At 41.9% G+C, this 21,875-nt stretch overlaps 1 protein-coding gene across 3 annotated transcripts in view; it reads right to left on the bottom strand.

Annotated features, from left to right (window-relative positions):
• Nucleotides 1-7,559: 7,559 nt before the first annotated feature.
• LOC311014857 (uncharacterized protein) overlaps nucleotides 7,560-21,875 on the bottom strand; it is a 68,822-nt gene continuing 54,506 nt past the window's right edge. For 2 of the 3 annotated variants that reach the window (XR_014597304.1, XM_084011725.1), the window contains 2 exons: nucleotides 11,172-11,257; nucleotides 7,560-9,314 (listed from right to left, as the gene is read on the bottom strand). Coding sequence is in view for 2 of the 3 variants with exons in the window: in XM_084011725.1 (XP_083867851.1) it covers nucleotides 11,185-11,257 (73 nt within the window). In the remaining variant the exon portion in view is untranslated. The remainder of the gene's footprint in view (nucleotides 9,315-11,171; nucleotides 11,258-21,875) is intronic. The other variant, XM_084011726.1, reaches the window with a different exon arrangement.

Raw genomic sequence — 21,875 nt, 5'->3', positions numbered from 1 at the left:
GAAACCACACATGCGCACACACCTAGTGGACGCTCTTACTCTCTCTACCTCTCTCTCTCTCTCTCTTTCTCAATAACACCACTGTTGTCAAAACCTACTCAATACAATGTTACCAGTCTGTGTTTTGCTAAAAATACTCCGAGCAAACAGCCTCGTCTGTCTAGTCTCTTTGTGTGTGTGTGTGTGTGTGTGTGTGTGTGTGTGTTTGTGTGTGTGTGTGTGTGTGTGTGTTTGTGTGTGTGTGTGTGTGTGTGTGTGTGTGTGTGTGTGTGCAGTGCAAGTGAAAGAAGCCACTAATCAACCAACAAAGAGCTTGTGGAAAAGAGAGGAGAGGAGAGGAGAGGGTCAGAGAAGATAAATGAACAGATGAAGAGCGTGGAGCTCCAACGACCAGAGTCATGACGAGGCAGAATAAATGCCATTTGTACTGAAACACAACTTTCCCCAGTATATCCGTATGAATGGATAGATAGCTGGACGGATGTTTCCTGGTCAGTGAAATGTTGAACAGTTGCAGTTTCAATGATTTCGCCTCCTGGCCGAATTGCAAAAATGTGATCTGCTTTGATCGTCTGATTAAAGATGCTATGATTTAAATGTTGCACCGTCAGGAGAAAACAAGGCGGCAACCTCTGGTACTGAAAAGTGAAGCCAATGCAGAGGTGCCCACTTGATTTATTACACTAGTTTATGGTCTCAATCACTATTTGAAGTCTTCTTCAACACAGGATGATGTTTAGGAAACTACATTCCCTTTAAGAGTAAAATGGACGAAAGGTCACTAACACAACCGTTTCGTCTTATAAACCCTTTCACAGTGTGTCTTCAGTTCATGAGAGAGTGTTCATTTGGTCAGCATACTTCTGCACAAAAATATGTTAGTAATGAACGCACCATTATACATAAACAATCTGCAATGTATTTTGGTGAGTAAAGCTGTTCATCCTTTTCTGCCACAGGAGTTAAGACTATCCCTTCATAGTGTCGTGCTAGTTGTGTACCTTGAGTTCAGCAGGACTGTGGTGTTGCGTCTGTTTCCCCCTGTGGTGCTGCAGGGCTAATTTACAGTTTACCGTCAGGAAACGACCGTAATCCCCTGAGCTTCCCTTAATCTGCAAACTCTTTCTGTTCTTCATGCTCCAAATGATCGGACAACACGCTCACACAGAGTCGTGCACACACATCTACACACTCTCACACAGTCCTGAGCTGCTCAGTGGTCAATGGTAAAGGAGATCCCGTTCAAGGTGATCGAGCCTTCTCTTCAAGGCAACAAAGAAATCTCCGGAAAAAGCCGGCGTTAGGCCCGCTGCAATATGTTAGTGGCTGCTCACTCTTCCACTAAATGAGTGGATGTCTCCAGGAAACCACACATTTGGCTTCTGTCTGCAACTGAGCCGCATGTTGTCCCCAGAGCAAAAAGGGGAGTTCTTCCTGTTTATCAGGCTGCCCTGGAGACATACATATAAAATAATGTTTGGCTCACAGCGACATCCTGCGAACCCCAAACAAACTGCCAACCGGTGAGTCCGAGCCAGCGGATGTTTCCGATGTGGGCCGTCACACCTTGGTGATGATATGGAGGACGGCGTTGGTGCCAGCGACACTTAGCTCTGACTGCTGCCAAGGTAAACGGCGTCCCCCTGTGAAATGCCTTTCAGCCCGTTTCTAAGTGGTTAATGTGGTGTCTGTTGCCAAGGTGATGCAGCGCCTACTAAAATGATGTTTTAGATTTTTTGGCAGCCCCTCACATCCATTTTGACAAAATAAAGCGTAAACAGGTACACAATACACAAATACACAATATTTGCAGTGAAGCGGTTGGATTTTTCACATGGGCACCCTTGTGGAGTTGTGAGAACATAATACACACACACACACACACACACACACACACACACACACACACACACACACACACACACACACACTGTGATGGATCGTCATGTGATTGCAGCTCTTCACTCAGGTATTATGGCCATTACAGCATTTTCACACTTCAGCTAATATGTTTTTCAATGAACAAATGTGCTTTTAATTTACAATAAATTCCTCTTTGCTGGCGTTAATTCATGACACATTTGTGAAAATTCCCTTTTTTGGTGTAATGCCACTCAAACACTTGGCCAGGCTCTCGGTATGGGTCCTGTGATGGAGCATGGGTAGTGACTTGAGGGCTGGACTGTAGTGGATGGATGCCTGGCACGCTGCCATGGCAGTTTAATCACTGTATCTCCTCCTCTCCCCTTTCAGCTTCATATCGTAGACCAGAGACAATTTCACATTTGGCTTAAAAAATATATTTAAAAGACGGGGTGATGTAATGGTCCCTTAGGACAAGTGTCCATATTGGATGATTCTACTCGTTTTCCATCCGATGCCCATATTTGGTGCCAGTGCAGTAAATAGTTTGCCCTTTATGCAGCAAGACGGAGAGTAAGAGTGTGGAGTTTATGTTCCTTCACAGACTTGCAACTAATGTTTGCCTTTTTATCACCCATAGGTGTGATCTCTCCCTGACTGTAGCCAAGAGTGTTTGTTGCTTATATGCTTTTAACAGTAACTTGCTGGCTGAGTGTTTCTCTGCCCTCTCTGTTTCAGTCCTGTTTCACCCCTCGGTTCAGGTACACCTGTACATCTCGGTAGCAAGGTTAAACCACTGAATACGAGTCATCAATACGTTTTTCAAGGGGTGATCATTTACTCTTCAGCTATGCTTTATTTGCATCACGATCATCTCTCCCATACTCGATTGTGTACATAAAATAGGTATTTCTGTATTTCTGCCTTTGACCAACTCTCCCTTCATGAGACCGAAGAAACGCTGAGAGGAACACAGTGGGATCACTACGACTTGTGGTTTGTGTGATACATATTATAGAGAGAACATGAAATAATATCATTGAATTAACGTTAGGTTTGTAGTATCATTTATCCCTCTGTTTCTCATTTGCACGTCTCTTCTTTCACTTCTTACCTTCCTTTTAATACTTCAAGGCTTTAATACACATGAGGTCCCCGTAGTTCAAGAATGAATGAGGACAAATTAGACACATTATACACTAAAATTCCTCATTCCTCCTCCTAAGAAAACAATAATCAATTCAAAAACCTCCCAAAAGTGTCAACGTTGCAAAACGGTACTTCATTTGCATACACATTTGATGATGAAACTGAAAATAATGAGCCTTACATGTAGTAAATAAAAGGCCCGGGACTGGAGATGGGAGGAGAAGCCGAGAGAGAGAGAAAGGAAGGAAGGAAGAAAGACGTGTCTGTGAGTCTTTCCTGTTGTGATGAGGAGAAAAGAGTCTTTTCTGCCGTTGTCTCTCACACTGAGGCGGCATTGTGTTCTGTGTTTGTGACAATCAACGCCATCAACTCCAGTCGCCGCCTGCACTTCATTAGGACTCTGTTCTGCTGCTCGTTCAGGGACGGGCGAGGATGAAATGCCACGGAGCAGTTTGACACCAAATGACGAGGAGTTGCATTATTTGACATTAGGTTTTAAGACGAGGGAAGAGCTGGAACCATCACAAACGTAACGGTCATATCTCTAGCTTAAACACAATCCTTTACACGTTATTCATTACAGCACGCATCATCCTTTACTTTATGGAATATGTTGTTTGGTTTTAATTATTTTTGTTTCTACAATCAAATATGTCAAAGTAGTTGAAAGTAAACTCAAAAGTCACCACACTGTCAAAATATCAGGAAGTTATTTTCCTGTTGATTTCCTCTGACATTTTTGATTGAAATATCACAGGCTATGCACGACTGTAGTTGAGAGGAGAAAAAAAAAGAAAAAGGATGTGTGACATCATTGTCTGCAGAGGGTCGATTTTGTAGAGATTTTAAGAACCGGAGGCTGAGTGTTTGGCACCGACTCACTCTCTGGCCGTCAGCCGATTCAAAGGACAAACTGATGACTTACAAACACACATTTTCCATTTACACTGGCAGAAGAAGTGTTTTAATACTTGCGTTGAAGTAGCTAGACCACTCCATTAGAAGTAGATTAGAAATTATGTATTCAAAATATTCTTATGTAAAAGTGAATACGTTACTTTACCAAATGTACTGAAAGTATCAAAAGTAAAAGTACTAAAAATAAGCCTATAACATATTATTATTGCTGGATTATTATTATATTAAGTAGATCTTGTATGTAAAATCTTTAACTAGTAAAGTAAGTAGTAACTCAAGCTGTGAAAATATTTAGCGAATGTATACATGTATTTAAACTTCACCATGCTGCTCCTATCTTTCATATTTGAGCCTCATTTGAGACATTACAGCCCGACACACGCATACAGAAGTCCATATGCAGAGAACAGTCCATATGTAGCTCCAACTGAAACAAGCAGACATGTACACCATTGTCACAATGTTTATAAAAATAATATTTAAGTGTTAATATTAAGAGGCAAAATATGAGTTTATTATTAAGACTACTGAGCTCAATACAGTCGCTTCAGAGAAGAGACAGTTTCTCTGTATTATGTCACCTGCCTGTCGTCTGCCTGTCGTTGTAGACCAAGAGCCTGGCCAAGTGTTTTCTACAAATCTAATGATTAGCAGAAGTAGTAAACATGTAGTTTTCTGTTTTATACAGTGGCAGCTCGATGCCACAGCATAACAGTGGAGTGAGAATGACGGATGCCTCTTCGTTGACCTTGCAGCTGAACTCTAATGATGTTAAACCATCTCTCTTTCTCCTTGTGCTGCGTGTGAGGACGGTGTGAGGAAGACAGTATCCCAGAGGCCTTAAAGGCATTTCACAATGTTAAAGGGGTAAGTTCTCAGTTACCGTGTGTGCGTGTGTGTGTGTGTGTGTGTGTGTTCACGCTGTATGATCCACCTCCCTGCCACTTCAGTAGCTGCCATGCATGCAGTAACATACACATTTTATAATAACATAACTGACAGGATAATAGATACTCCACGTTTATTTGTTTTTTCTACCTGAGCTGTGTGTATGTTGAGACATCACTGTGATAACAGTAAATACAGGCTTCACACATTTCACATCCAGTGTCTCCAGGTTGTAGAAATCAGATGATTCAACAGAGAATGTCCTCGGAACGGAGAACCAACAGCATTAGTCGTTTGTTCAAATGTCTAAAATGATCAGTGTTTATATTTATGCGTTTAAAGTGAACCAGATCTAAACTAGAGCGTCAGATCAGAAAACTGCCATATGAATCATTGTTGGAACCATTTCAAGTGACTGTTTGTGGCTTTTGTTGTAGTTTTTGACAAACAGTGTCATTCTGGTGAGGTTAGCTATTTTAACCTTTAGTTTGGAGGACTTGTTGGTTTTATAGTATACTCTGATATCCTTTTAGATGTGCTGTCATTACCTGTAGCCCAGGGTCTGAAGAGTTGAACCCCACCAAACCAAACCATGGGATTGTCACATGCTAAGCCGAAGTAGAGCCAGCATCATGATGTTTTCAGCATGAACTATTCTTGCGCTCTTCAGGAACTCCATAGCAGTGGCCAGCTGAAAACATGAATAACATTAAATATCAACAATCCATCAACAAAACTGTGACACAACATTTACTTTTTTTTTCAGAATGAAAAATCCTGTTTTCAAAATCCTCTATTTATGATTTAAGAAGATGCATTTTGATGGAAATTCCCACAGTAATTACATGTATTTAAGCCTTGATCCGTTGTTTGAGACGCTACAATGACATTTGTGTTACAACATGTATTACCAAAACATACCTGTTGTACTCTGGGGCGTATCTGCTTTAAGTCAATGGACTTAAACCGTCGCCTCTGCAGGAGTTCATACAGACGGAGCTTCTTAAACTAGTGACAACCGTTGTAGGTGAGGAACTCATCCAGATGATGATGCTGAACTTTCATCCATTTCAGGATCACCACCTGTTGTATGACATGTTAGAGACAGGTTTGATGTGAATACAAGGCATGTTTGAATCATTCAATGTCACTCTGGCTTTTCAGGATTTTTAAAGCCAACGTTTCATTGGTGCCCAACTTCCTTCTAAGACACTTACCAGACGACCGAAGTTGACTTGATGCCAAGTGGTTGTTAAGTGAATCTCAGTGTATTATAACTGAATTAAACCCAGTGTATAATAACGGAATTGCTTCTAAGTGTAGAATAACTGTTGGTGATCAAAAATGTGCAAGGTTATCTTCAAGTTAACGAGCCAAGGAACGCGATCGAAGTGACTGAAATAAGGTGAATACCTGGATATCTAGAATCTCTGTCATTCTGTCACACTTGAAGTTCCATCGTGATGTCATCATTCCAGAACATGTGTAGACCTTCACTTCAACCTTCAGAAAGAATATCATCATCAGGTTTTGTTGGAACTTAATCGGAGACAGTGGTGGAAGAAGTATGTTTGGTTACTAACACCACAGTGTAGAAATACTCTGTTACAAGTAAAAGTATTGTATTCAAATTCTTACTTTAAGTATAAAAGTATTAGCATCAAAATGCACTTCGAAAGTAAAGGTAAATGTGGTTAAGTAGAAGTATAAAGTAGTATAACATGCAAATACTCAAGTAAAGTACAAATACATGGAAATTGTATTTTAGTGGAGTACTTGTGTAAATGTCCAATACTTGAGTAAATGTACAGATAAACGAAATGCTGATTTAACTGAATGCTAATTATGAAATGATCATTTCTTTAATGATGATATTAATAAACCATCATTTTGGTTTGTGTTACCAATGTTACTTGTCTGTGTTATTCTGATCATAAAAGTCCAGGTAATACTTAGCAGAAAATAAATAAACAATTTTATTTTATTTTTGAAACATTTATGGTTAAAAAAAAAAAAAATGGTTCTGCAGAAAAAGGTAGTGTTTTCCCCCTCACAGCTATGATAGGGCCATTGTCACTATATGTTTGTTTGCTCATGCTCTCACTGATTAAGTCCATCCATCAATATCAACTCATCTCCGCCCCGCAAACACAGATGTCGGTGATGGATCACCAGGATTTGTATCGACAGATGAGACCTAATCAATAAGGTTAAACACTCACTTAGGTGGTTGTAGAGGATGGGCAAACAAATGTGTGTGAGTGTGTAGAAGGGTGGAGGGGAAGACGGGCTGGGGGTGTTGGTGTGATACAGCAGAGTCAGTTTCATCACCCGAGGCATCGACGACGATGAGGAGGAGGAAGACGAGAAGAAACAGAAGGGAAGCGACATGAAGAGTCTAAAATGACTCTCTGTCTCTCTGTCACACACACACACACACACACACACACACACACACACACACACACACACACACACACGGGTGTCAGCTTCCATCAGTTGCCTGTATTACTGTGAGTTATAACCGCAGCTATGTGATAATTTACACTCAGTGCTGCAGAAAGCCAGAGGCTACTGTCCTCTGTGTGTGTGTGTGTGTAGTTGATTGAGTGTGTTGGTGTGTCTGAAACACAGCTGAAGAAGAACCCAAACAGAAATATATCTCATATGTTTGACGTCCCAGATACAAAGTAATAAAAGACACACAGTGAAGGCAAATACAGGCTTTAACTGCAGGCATTTCATCTTTATTAAATGAATAGAAAACGACACAGGGTTTTATTCTAACTATCCAGTACAGTAGGATTCACATTCAGCTGCCAACATGGACACGTTTTACTTTAAAGGTTAAGTAGGTCATTCTATTCAGAAACACTTTGTTATATTACTTGAAATCCTTGTAATGTGATCATACTGATAGCAATGAATACAACAATTCGCTTAGACAAAACATTTAAAAAATATGTCATCTGTGGCCGTAGCAGGACTGTGAAAACCCCGTCCAATCAAAAAAGTCGGTCCGGAGAGTATAATTGGACGGTCAATACTTACTTCCTGATTGTTCACACTCAAGCACTCGTCTGGCGTTCTGGGCTTTGAACAGAGGTCTGAACGAAGGGGGCGGGACTTTGTCTGTTCGGTGATGCGTTCAAAGTCAAAATCTCTTTGGTTTTTACAAATGACCTACTCAAGCTTTAATTATTTAAACCTGCAATAAAATTTTGTTTTTTACAGCTTGCAGAAGGAAAGTTTGGTTGCTAACACATTATTTACATTGAATCAGCTTTGAAGTTGATGAACTTGTGGGGAAACAGTTGCTGAATTACACTTCCAGCTGTTAATGATGGAGTCACGTTTGTGCCGGCCTGATGAATTAATGTCAGCTGCTGAGAGAATATCAGTCTCTTGATCTGCTTACTGCTCCAGTAAAACAGCTGAAAACGATGCTGTGAGAGCTGAGAGAGTGAATCAAAACAGTGTATGTTGGACAGCTTAAATGAGCTGGAAGTCGCTATAAAACACTGTAAAGTCAAAACAAACGCAGATTCAGGCGATCATTTTAAATTGTCACACTATTTTCACATCGTCATTTGATACGTTATTATAAAACTATTGATTATAAAAGCTTTGACATTCAAATAATTGTTAACATTTGATAGAAACACATTCAAATATTAATATCACAATACCTCCGAAATGTCAACTTTTCCAAAGCTATGATCAACAATCTTGTGTCTGGCTGGGTGGCGATGCATTTATGAGGCGGATTTATGGATTTGGAATCCTCCAACTTAACTGAATCTTTTTTTTTTTAATCACCAAACCATTGCTAGTTTTTTTTTGTGTGTGATGTGTGAGAGTCTGCCAGAAAAACATAACATGTAGCTTCAGCTGTATGTCCAGCTGGTTTTAGATATATCTGTGTATGTACACATAACGGAGTGGTTGGGGGTGTTAAGTGCTGGGACCACGCACATCTTCTAACCCCCGTTTCTGAACACACCTGCACCGTTTCTTGACGGCATCTTGCAGACAAATAAAGAGCTGGCAAAGTCCTCCAAACCGCTTCAGTGCTGCTTCCTCAAAGAGCACATCTGCCACAGTGACTCATACACCAGGCTATCCCGGCGGGTAACAAGCTCTGGAGAAAACAAAGATGATATGGACACAAGAGAAAGCTGACACTGTACAGTGTCAAAGTTCATTCAGGTTTCATGTCACAGAGGATAATATCAATGGGAATAAATGGGAAATCCATCAAGAAAAGCTCCCAGAAACAACACCAACGGCGGAGGGTTTTCATTCAAATGAAGATGTGTCCCAAAACCTCAGAGGTCTGCGTTTCCTGTCCAGCTGAAGCTGCCGTTTCACTTCAGTTCATTCCAGTTTGGCTTGATTCAATTTCATTCCGTTGGCTTCACCTGGGAATTGCTCACGCTAAGGCAACTTCTCATTTACTCTCCATCTCTTGTCCTCCTACTGGCTTGATGTTTCACCTGCAGGGAGACAGAGTAGCAGCGTCAGTGTGTGTGTGTGTGTGTGTGCGTGTGTTGTTGAGAGGAAGACATGCACCGTGTGTGTAAATGCAATCCCTCGAGTGTAAGCAGACTGCCGTTACATGAGAATCCTACATATTCAGGAAGTCTTAAGACTTTTCCTTTTCTGTAAAACTGAATTTGGGAAAATATCAAATTGTTTTTTGTTTACTGCAATAAATAACTGCTTTAGATTGATAATGCATTATCAATTAAACTGACGACAGAAGCACATTACAAATCAATTTACATACAGCAACATGATGAGGTTTCTGTCAAATCAACGTCCCCCCTCTCTCTCTCTCTTTCTCTGTCACTCACACACACACACACACACACACACACACACACACACACACACACACACACACACACACACACACACACACACACACACACACACACAAAATGCAATCATGTCTCTGCTGCTGCCTGGGGGAATCAGTGTGGAAGCCTCACTATAGTGGAAAATCACCTTTTCCATGTTATTTTACACAGCAGCACCTACACTAAACACACACACACACACACACACACACACACACACACACACACACACACACACACACACACACACACACACAGTCTGGCTGCATTTGCACCAGGAACCAAGGCATCTGATTTTTTTTTTAACTCTTTGTGGTGCAGATCTCACACCGTCATGGCTGTCTCAGCCAGAAGGAGTCAGTCAGGAAAAAAAGTGATTTTTAAACAACCGTGAAAAAAATCTGTGCCTCAAAGAGCTAATGTGATCTCGTGACAATAGTGGGTTCGGTGCTGCAAGCTTTCTTTGTGACGTTTTTATCATCGTGACACCTGACTTGACTGCAAAAATGTGTCCATATGAGAACTATTATTGATATTAAGTGCGTTTATGGCTGACTGTAGCTTCCCAAACAGACATAAACATGCTGTCGAACTATGCATTTTACTCCTGGCAAGAAAATACGCCTGTGCATTACAGGCGTATTTTCTAGAGCGTTGAAATATCTCAAATTGAGGAGGGTTTGTCAAAATGATTGAATTTGTCCGAGGGAACATTCAAACTAAAGTTCAAAGCTTAAAAGTAATCAACATGGATCTAAAGCACATGTTGCAGAAAAGGACTAGTGGTCGGCCGCTGGATAAATATCATACGGACAAAATAAGGAGATATGAATCAGCAGTGAGTGAGGCTATGTGTTGTTCTGCTAACGTGACAACCATTCCAGGTCTGTGCTGTGATTCAAAGTGTCCAAGAGGAGGGAAATAACATGTCGAGCATCTCATCAAATAGCTGCGGCTTTAAACGGCCTCTCTCCAGAGCGTGTTTAGGAAATTAAAGGCCAGGGATTTTTTTCATAATTGTCTATTTTATCATTTTATTACAGCTAGCTTTCCTCTGATGGGCTCCCTTTATGATTTATCAAATACAATTACTGCGTGACTTATTTCAGGAGCCTCTCCATGGCTGAGGACCATTAATGTGTGTGTGTGTGTGTGTGTGTGTGTGTGTCAGCTCTGGTGTATTAAAATAGCATTAAGTAATTAGAAAAACAGGAAAAGAGGATGGAAAAGACAAATTGTCTTTGTGGATTTATACCGCCATCGAACCAATTTTTCTCTTTTCCTCCGTTGCTCGTTTTAAATACACTAGAAGCTCCTACTTTCGAGGTAAAAAAGGAAGAAATCTTGTTTTACCTGATACCGAGAAACTCATTTGCAAAAGTGTAATTTTTCTGCTGTGAAGATATTTCGGCGGTAAAGAAGAAAAAGTGGGATAGAGAGATAGAGGGAAGGAGAGGAACAGACACGCGGAGAAGAAGGTTAATTCCATACCTTCACCACCCTGTTAATGAAGTGTAGGTGGCGTCCCGGTCACTGCAGCTAATTGAACAGCGGAGATTACAGCAGCCACTGCTCCGCTGTGAAAAGAAGGCCGTGTTCATTAGTCGTTGCAATGTAATATTCATTCTCTGTAGAAATGTGGAGATAGTAATCTATGCAAAGAGCCGCTGGGATGATTCTAAAGCTCTCAACATGCACCGCGGTAGCAATAACTCAAACATTCCTGGGCTGCACTCCTGCCTGTGTTCATCATATCTACTGTCCTGTTTCAGAATGCATTTATGGAGCGGTTCTGCTCGTAGCCTCTACTCTTTGATGCCTACACCGACTCCACCGAGCTGTGGCACAAGCCGGCGCTGTTGAAGGATTCATACGTAGGATCAAGTTCAAATCACGCTCTGTCCTGTCCCGTGTCAGCGCTGTACTCTGAAAATGACCAACACTGCAGTGTAAAAATACCCGGGTTCAAGCAAAAGTATAAGTACATGAAGTTTGTATGTCAAGTGAAACTCATTGTGCAGTACGACCCTTTTCAGAATAATATACAACATAACTGGGTTGTAATTAGTCATGCATTATAATAATAAGAAGAATAACTATTTTATTCATGGGCGCCTTTAAAACACTCAAGGTCACTGTACAAAATCAAACAATAAGAACAATTAGCGCATCAATCATATATTCATAAGAGCGGGCAAAACTAGTTCTAATGACTTAAGTGACTGCTGGGTTCATTCATAATAAAACGTCAGCATTTATTAGTTGATTTATATTTTGTATTAATGATCCAAATCTGCAAAGTAAACATTGTCAAATGAATGTTGTGTTAGAAAAAGTGAGATTGAAATGGAAATAATGGAAATGATACTTAAGTACTTGAGTAAAGTTACTTAGTTACTTTCCACCGTTGCCCAGCATAGATATGATGCACCTTTAAAATAAAATGTATAAAGCATTCCTGCACCCGTATGGACTCATATTATTGGATGAATTCTCTTCTTTAAATAGAGATTATTGCAAAATATCAGTTTCAATATTTTGATACGACTTAGTGGCTTCAGAGACAAACCTACACACACATGGGCTTACAAAGGCTGACGTCAACGTCTTGCCAAAGGTATCTACATATTTTATTTCTCTGCTATTCTTTTCTATTCTATTCTCATGTCTCTATAGAACATGAATTCTGTGGAATTAAAGTGATTCATGCCGTCGCTGTCTGGCAATGTTCTGCCAATTTTTAAGCAAATGAGTGTGAAAACAAGATTACGTAATTAAAAGAAGCACCAGTAACCGTGGCGATGCATTGCTGCTTCTGGCAGGTCGTCTTATTTGGATACATTTAATTTGTGACAAACATGTCTGCTGCTGCTTCTACCCGTTTTATGTGGTGGGGGGGGGGGTTTGTTGTGAAGTAATGTACTAATGGCGCTAAGATGACATCTTTTGTAGCCATAATAAGAAAAGGTTGGGACATTGTTTCTGCAAATAATCTGCATCCCCGTCTTCAATGCATCTCCCGTCTGTTCGATGTTGTGTGGTTTAACATCTGGGGTTTCCGGTTGGATTTGTGTTTCAGAACAGGTGGATGGGAGCCTAGAAGGGACACGGGACGGGGAGCAGGCAGCCGTGACGCTGACCTATTCATCCGGTTTCCTGATGCTGCAATCACTGCAAATAGAACTCAGTAGAAACCAGCACGTCTTTATCGGGACAAAAACAAAATTTCTCTCTGCTTCTGTCACTTTTCTAACCCCACGAACCCTGTCCTCTCCTCTCCTACCCTCCCCCCTTTTTGAGTTGCCCGTCCAGCCCAGTGGGACAGCCCCCCCCCCCCCCCCCCCCCCCCCCCCTCTCCCAGTCTCTCACTGTCTCTCTGCCTCTCTCGCCCCCTCCCTTTAGGGCAGAAGTAAACCACGCCTTGAGGCCCTGCTCCCATTGTGTGTCCTCTGCTACTTCTGTTTGGGGCCTTTGTGTGCCGCTAATCAGCCGTGGGGCCATGCTCAGCCCCGAGTGTGTGTCTGCGAGTGTGTGTGTGTGTGTGTGTGTGTGTCCCTTGCCCTCATTACGTAGCCACACTGGGAGGCCAGCATGGGAAGTTTCTGCTGCACTATACACCTCCCTCCATCCCCCCTTCTCTCTTTCCCTCCCTATAGCTGTCCATCACTCCCTTCCTCCCCCGTCTCATCTTGCCACCCTAAGACTTAAAGCTGCATTAGCCATGATTTATAAATAAAACCACACCTGTTTCAGCCTAAATCTAGTTTCCTTCTTCAATGACAAAACTTCTCAGAGTCCTCAAGGTGCTCAAAATAGTATCCATTTTATTATGATTTCCACCAACTTAAAATACTGAATGTTTTACATGTGAATTGATACTCAAAAAGTATTTTACTCAGCATTTAATGAGCCTTAAGAGGACTTCTCTACCTCAACACATGGTATGACACCACTTCATTACATTTAGCCTACACTTAAAAGCCAAACGGATCAACAATGGGAATATGACATATACATTACATTACAGGAAAACCTCCAGTAAGGACTTTCTGAAACCTTATTTCCAGGGTCAATAAACCTGAAGATCTACTGATTGAAGAAAATGTATGTAATTTTGGACAATAAAGTAGAGTTATACCAGGCTCAGTATCAACAGTACAACCGTACACAACACACTGTTTGTTTGACAGGTGGTTCAACAGTAAAGAGAGCTCAGTTCAATCATGAAAAGTGAAAACCCAAGGACAGATTCCTCACTGAGACCGTTACTTAAATACAGGGAGAAGACGGACTAAGTGAACTGTCCGTTGCTCTTTATTGCTCCCCTCTGTCACCAGCTGGGTGCTCCCTCACCCTCCTGTTCCCCCGACCACTCCTCCTCCTCCTCCTCCTCCTCCTCCTCCTCCTCCTCCTCCTCCTCCACTTCACCTCCTTCTCATCTGTCCATCCCTTCTTTTCACTCTCTCCCTGCCCGGTTTCCCCTCCTCCTTCTCACATCCATGATGTATCACCTGTCTCGGTGCCCGATGGGTTTTTAGCCACTGGAGCTCTTTGACTTGAGGACAAGCGTTGTCTGTTCATCGCTCATCTAACACACACACACACACACACACACACACACACACACACACACACACACACACACACACACACACACACACACCCTCTCTCTCTCTCTCTTCAGTCAACAGTTACACTATCTCAAATTTCAGTGTGGGACCAAGAACATCTCTTTCTTTCTCTCCCTCTACCTCCTCCCTCATTACTTCCTTCATCTGAGTTGTCACGCGGGTTTCCAATTTACTGACCCACATAAAGGGGTTGTTACTTATGTTTATTTACAGTTTCCAGAGAGAGCGCTTAGACTCTAATCTAAAAAGGAGATTTCTTCACTTTAGTCTGTCTACTGTCCCGTGACGGCCGATGCTTTTTAGGACTTCCTGGTCAAATTACTAGACCTGTTAGGACATCACTTCCCTGTTTTAAGAGATCCACTGTTAAAGTGCATTTGATCACGGTACCCAACACTCATCAGTCCAGGTGGTGCTGCAGATGCCAACAACAACCACCCCTGAATGAGAAGGATCTGCTCCGAGGTCTTTCCGGATGGCCACACCTTCGGCGAATCAAACTCATTTCAGCTGCTTGAATCTGTGATCTCACGGTTTTGGTCACAACCCCAAACTCAAACACAAAACACAGGCCAACCGGTAAATCAAGAGATTTTCCCCTCTCCTGTGTACCTATGGATATTGCACTAATCCACCTGTCAATCTTCAGCTCCATCTCTCCCTCAGTCGTGAACACATTATATAGAATCTAGCATCTCACTCCTGATCCTGAAGGGGAAACCCACCGTGTTTCAGGCAGAGAACTGTCCCTGAGACTTGACGGTGCAGACTCTGATACCAACTGCTTCACTCGCCATGAAGCCAACAGAACTGCATCGTCTGCAAAAGGTAGCGATGCAACAGAATCAACTACAAGTAACAGCCAGGGTAAAGCCCTACACCCACCTAGAACATACCTTATGGCCGATGAAAGGGCAATATCACTGCAGGGGCTTTCCCAGGGGGCAGACAACCTTTCAGGAACTTCAAGTGGAGGAACTAGAAACTAAATTTAATTACAGTTAAAGTAGTGGCCTACTTTGAAGAGGTTCAAGCAGTATCAGGGTAGGTTTTTCATAATTTAACATCATTGATTGATCAAACAAAGACTTTGCAGATGCTCTAATTTCTGTACTGCTTAATTTAAAAATTAGAACAACTTTGTTTTAAACACTGCTATTGTTTCTTTAAAAAATAATTCCTAGTTTAGTTCTTGAGTGTAGTTAAAAAACTCCTATGACTCCACCAGCGAGTATAGTCTCCTTTCAAGAAGCCTTGTATTAACTTTGCCAAGAAGACAAAACTATACTCAAACATGTATAGAAGTAAATACAAGGTTTATGCAAAAACACCTGAAAATACAAAAGCTTTAACATGAATGTCTGCACTGGAAATCCAACCCCACCCTCTCCTTAAAACACCTAAAGGATGTCCATGGCTAAAGATGACAAGAATGCTATGAAATCAAAGCATCTATTAAATCTCATGAGTTTGGTACAGGGAGGGCAATAATGGAACTCTGTGTGAGTGTAGAAATAGATTAAGTGACTCAAAGCTAGCACTCTCGCCTCACAGCAAGAGGGTCCTGGGTTCGATTCCCGGGTCGGCCCGGGTTCCTTCTGTGTGGAGTTTGCATGTTCTCCCCGTGTAAGCGTGGGTTCTCTCCGGGTTCTCCGGCTTCCTCCCACAGTCCAAAGACATGCAGGATGGGGATAGGTTCATTGGTGACTCTAAATTGTCCGTAGGTGTGAATGTGAGCGTGAATGGTTGTTTGTCTCTACATGTCTCCCTGTGATAGACTGGCGTCCTGTCCAGGGTGTACCCTGCCTTCGCCCAATGACAGCTGGGATCAGCTCCAGCCCCCCCGTGACCCTAAATACAGGATAAGCGGTAGAAAATGGATGGATGGATGACTCAAAGCTTCCCTGACCATAATCCCCTGAACAATCACACTCATACAGGTGTTCACTAAAACCAATTACAAACAGAAGAGGAAGAGAGTATGGTTATAAATGATTGTTGTAAGTATCAAATAACAGCTAAACCTCCTTTTTTTAGTTGCTTCAGTAGGGCACATCGCCTTTTACAGCTCATACTGGACAGGAAGTGTGACAAATGTGGGAGTATTAGTCAGAGTCAGGTGTTGCTATTGTGTCTTTTACATCAACTAGTGCTTCAGTGTTTTGTAGAGTAGAAATCACTTACAACGTGTAGCTTATCAAAAGAAAAAGTATAATATAGTGGACCTGCTGCTCTGACAAAACATGACATTGCATTTCAAAAGCTACCTGTTGATGCCAGGCCAGCTCATGCTCTTAGAAATAGTAATTGAGCTTTTGGTTCAATTTAACCCCCGTAAGACCGTCACTGCTCTTTTGTATTCGCCTGTGTATCGGTTTTAATATGTCAGTCCACATATTGTGTACAATACATCCACTATGTGCCACTGTGGTTTTGTGCAGACCTGCATCCTCTGATCCCCTGTATGGTTGATCACAGATCACATTGCCCTATATGCCATGTGAGCTTCTGTTAGCTGAGCTTATATTGGCTTGTATGTGAAGATCTAGTCTATAACTAGACAAGAGTAGTATCAGATGCAGTCCCCCCCCCCATTCCCATGTTTGTAGAATGATATATGATTTGGAAAAGTTCCAAAAACACCAATGTGAACCTAACTTTTTTGTTGCTTAACCTAACTACGTAGTCAGCCTAACCTGGCTATTTTCCTCAACCTACCAATGTGGGGTATTTTGCCTAAACATAACAGAGCAGGCACGAACCATTCTACCAACTGAAATAGATCAGCTTTAGTCGTGGAGAGCGACAGGAAAAAAGTGGGCAATTTATGTCCCAGTACCTGAATCCGTAGTTTTCAATTCCTTTACTATTTCAATAACTGCTGGGAGACCGTGTTGCATATCCTAATGTGCAGGTTGTCATGACATTTGCTTCAAGTCCCAGAGGTGCACACACCTTTAACCATACATGCTTTGCAGGAGCTGGGAAACATGCAGATTTTAGTTGTGACCGGCTGACACAACTTCCACAAAAGTTGTTCAAGCTTCTGTAACAATTCATGCAACTTCCAGGCTTGTTGAAGTAACATCACGGGCACCGCTGTGAAAGCTTCTAAGTCTGTAACATCATGTTTGTCTACAGTGTTTTAGTTCTTTGTGATCAAAGTCCTGAGAAATAAAAAGATACTTTTTTTTAATAATTAGATAAACATTATATCCATGTTTCTTTGTTTTGACACGATTCTGGCATTACATGTGACCAAGTCAGTGGTATATCTTGAGCATGTGGCGGCTGGAGTTACACTTTGTCACGTAACACACTGTTGGAGACGGAGGAGAGTTCTGCTGAACGTGGAGGAAGATGAAGGAGACTGAAGTGAGCAGAAAGAGGGGGAAGAGACGCAGACTCGAGTCTCCTGCTTCATTCCCTCCAAAGTTGTAATGGTGGTTTGATTAGCAAGCATGTAATGTACTTTACCCCCACGGGGGGAGACAGGGGGGGAGGAGGGTGAAAAGAGGCGAGGGATGGAGGGAGAGGTATAGCAGGAAGGAGGAGGAGTGTATATAGGCTGCCCTCTCAGCAGGTCTCCCCTCCTCCCTCCACCGTCTCCTCCTCCACTTTATTCCTCAACTCTCAACTCTCTCAGACCAGGATATGAGTCCCCCCCCAAAAAAAAGCCTAGCATCACCTCCTCTGCCTACACACACACACACACACACACACACACACACACACACACACACACACACACTAAAGCCTAACGCCATCTCTCCACCCCCCTATAGCTGCACCATGCTGTGTAAGCGGTGGGTGTGGGCAGGGTAGTATGGGGTTGGAGGTCAGAAGCAGGAAGAGTTTTTTTTTTTATTTTAGGGGGGGGGGTCCTCGCCCCCGTTAACAAGCACGTCTGCATGCAGGAAGTTGTTTGTGCACAGACACAATGCAAGTTTATTTGGATCCAGCAGGGAAAAGTCAGCTGTGTTGTCACTCGGCCGGTTTTAGGGTTAAAGGCTACAGAAAATGTTGAGGTAGCATCCATCAGTGTGTTGAAAAGATCAGGAACTAAGTCATCAGAAAGTGTGTGTGTGGGGGGGGTGGCATACACATCCTAACTGCTACTTAAAATGTTTTTGTTTTTGCATTTTTATCTAAAAGCACATTTATTTTGGAAGATGGTGTAGTTTCAATGATTAAAAATAATAATATCACCAAAGATTATTAAAATGTACACTGTTTGAAAGCTAGACTTTTAGCTTATTTAGAAGATTATTTAGATTTCTGACCAATCGTGTTTTCTAGCTTTTGCATAACTTTTAACTCTAGTATGTCCCAGCTACTGTCCTGTTGTTCTTTAAATTATGGAGGAAAGATGCAATTAAAAAGCAGATCTCAAGTCTAAATAAGTCACCGGTTGTTATGTCATGTTGTTTCCTTTCCTCCAAGGCTAAAGAAACAACACCATGTATCTTAATACAAACTCAAAGATCACTTATTTCTAAGTCTGATTTCATTTGAACAATACAGTTGTGTGTGCCTCCCACCACGCCAGATCACTGTTCCTCTTCCCCCCTCTGCCTCGCTGTGCTGTCGGCTCAGGGTGTGAGCAGAACAACGTTAATGTGTGGAGACACCTGACAAGCCCGCTGGCCTTTAGGGCTCAGCCTAATCACTCTGGACCCAAACCCATCGGGAATTAAACCTGCAAAACCAAACAGTCACTGTGGGAGCTGGCTGGCATCTGCTGCAGCCACTCGAACGGCTGCTGAGGGAAAGGACGTTGGTGAAAGCGGGTCCTTTCAACGGAACAAAAATAAGCCGATTTATATGCAAACATGCAAATAATTAGATTAGATTTTTTTTTTGTTGTAATGTACATGTGTGTAAATGTATATAACAAATTAAAGCATTTGGTTTGTGTCACTCTTCCTGCCACATGTAAATGGAAATAATCCAAATTATTGCAAGGGAAGTTTTGTAGCAGAATCCGTCATGGGGGAACTTCTACATCTTCCATCCTTGCTGTGTGGATGTACATTGCTTTTTAACTGGGATGGTAAATCTGATGGCATTATGGTCTCTGGGTTGAATCCTGCACACATGCAAAAACATATTCATGTTATCAAAAAAATGTCCAGAATGTAATAATTCTGTGTGACCAGGCAGAGTGTGATAAATGCGGGTTTACACCCACATAAAGGAGGCTTGACAGCCAGAGGTCAAGAGTCAGTCTGAAGACGTTGCTGTAATATGTTAGAGCTAACATTAAAGCTCTGCCAGCGTTCAGAGTACAGTAGTGTGTTGACTTTAAAATTAATGGGGATTTTCCAGTGTTTAAAGTACAGTAGCTTGTTAACGCCGTATCTGTTAAGCCACGCGGGGGCCCTCTCCACTCCCACTCTCTCTCTCCAGATGCCCTCATTAATTTTAGATTGGCTCTAAATGAGTCTCCTTCATCGTCGCAGAGGTTTTCTAAATTAGATTCATTTATATTTAAATTGTGAAACAGGCGTGGTTAATGAGAGAATCATTATTTTTGGGGTTATTTCAGATGCACTGATAGTTGGGCAGCTCAGTGCTGTGTGACCTGAAGCCACCAGAGGAGGCACACATGATGGGACGAGCAGGGCATTTGGGTTTTTCATTTTCTCTGGCTAACACTGAAAATCACCTTTCCCCGAGATTTCAAAATAAAAGCATTCTCGGCTAAGTTATATGAGCAGCAAATTAGGAAAATTAGGAAAACAAATAAAGGACGGCAGAATGTTGAGATTTTATAAAACCTAAAATATTCTATGTAAGAAACAAAAACATTAAAAGGAGTGTCTTTGAAGAAGATGAATGTGTAAGTGTTCTACATCTCATGTGTAATACACCTGACTGTCACGCCACATATCCTTGTTTGTTTCCTTTGCTAACACCTTATTTAACACTCTTAAAACTAATGTGCCGTTTTCAACACATGGGTGCCATTTTCGGCACCACATGTGCCAAAAAACGCATTACAAGACACACATGTTGACTTAACAGGTGCTTCTACCGACACATGATGCCCCGACAAAGCAGCAGGACGCCTCTCGACTAAAATTGGAGTGTTGGAAATGTCACATCTGAGGAAAAGAGGTCCTGAGGTGCAACAACAGAGCTCCCCCCCCCCCGTCCCCACCAACCCATCCATCCTTCTCATACAAAACACAAATCGCACAGCGTTTACAGCTGTACGTCTCCTTACAAGGCGTCTCACAGCTCACGGCGTCCTATAGCAACCCCCGGCTTCTCCCCGCCAGGAATTTGACTGTTAGGAATCTAAGTGCCAGGCGTTTAAAACCCGAGGAATGCTATTGTTCTGGTCACAGCTGCACTAGCATTGGCCGGGCTACTGCTGCCACTGTGTGAGTGTGGGGAGGAGGGGGGAGGAGAGGGGAGGTGGAGGGAGGGAGGGAGGGAGGAAGGAGTCGAAGGTGTGAAAAAGGCAACTTTATGTGTTTCCAGTGCTCTGCGGTTTCATGACAAAGCAGCACATAGTTGACAGCGAGTTGACACATTCCTGAGGCCTGGATGGTTGCAAAGCTCTCTCCTCCCTCCCTCATCTTCTATCTTCCTCCAGCAGCGTATGTCCCACTTTATACGTCTCGCTTCTTTTTTTTCAATCAGATAAATATATACACAACAAGGCTCAGAGTTGCAGAAAACACTGAGTTAATTTATGTTGAAAAACATCTGAGGAGTCACCGGTGCAGCTTCGTTCATTGTAAATGTGCTGCAGTTCAGGTTCTTTAAGCAAAATACAAATTAAGGCTTCTTTGACCATGTTATATAATTTAGTCTATAATGCAAACATGCCGTTTTGTTTGTTCATGTTTTTTCATTTCTTAGATACATCTTTCTTGACATTGTGAGTGTCTTTTGTCTAGCAAATCAAACTGGAGGCCCACTGCAGATAAATCTTTGTTGAAAAACAACAGATTTGATCACATTGGACAGTTCTCAGATGACAAAATGTCACTTCTTGTCTTGTTGTACATCTTAGGTCATCTAATAAAGGCAGTAAAAAGGTTCAATCAGACATTGGTGAAGCTGCTTTTACTCATTTAATGGTCCAATAACTTGATAGATTACATTAAATGTGCTCTTAAAATAACATTAAAAAGGAAAATGACAAAACGTAAATTGTATCTTGATCATGGAAAAAATACTTTAACTAAAAATGAATCTTTACTCCACTTTCAACCACAGTCTTTCAGCCGATTGCCCTGTTGTCATGGAGGAGGCTCAGTTGTATACTCCACAGTCACATGATGAGGGCGAATGCATCTCCATGACAACTGAGCAAACTTTTTTTTTTTAAATGACAAACCGCATCTGGTTGTTTAATTGTTTGTCTATGAAATGTTATATATTGTAAATTAACTTCTACTTTATTGTATCATTTAGGTCCAGTTTTACGGAGTTAATAAACCTTGGGCTTTCTTGTCCATCGTCCTGCAGTAACATTATAGATTTTTATGTTTATGTCCTTTTCATGGTTTTAAAAAAACCTCCAAGTCGTCTGTGTATCACTGACTGG

Source organism: Eutrigla gurnardus (genome assembly GCF_963514095.1).
Source record: "Eutrigla gurnardus genome assembly, chromosome: 6".
Classification (NCBI taxonomy): Eukaryota; Metazoa; Chordata; class Actinopteri; order Perciformes; family Triglidae; genus Eutrigla; species Eutrigla gurnardus.
This window is presented reverse-complemented; position numbering and strand designations above follow the sequence as displayed.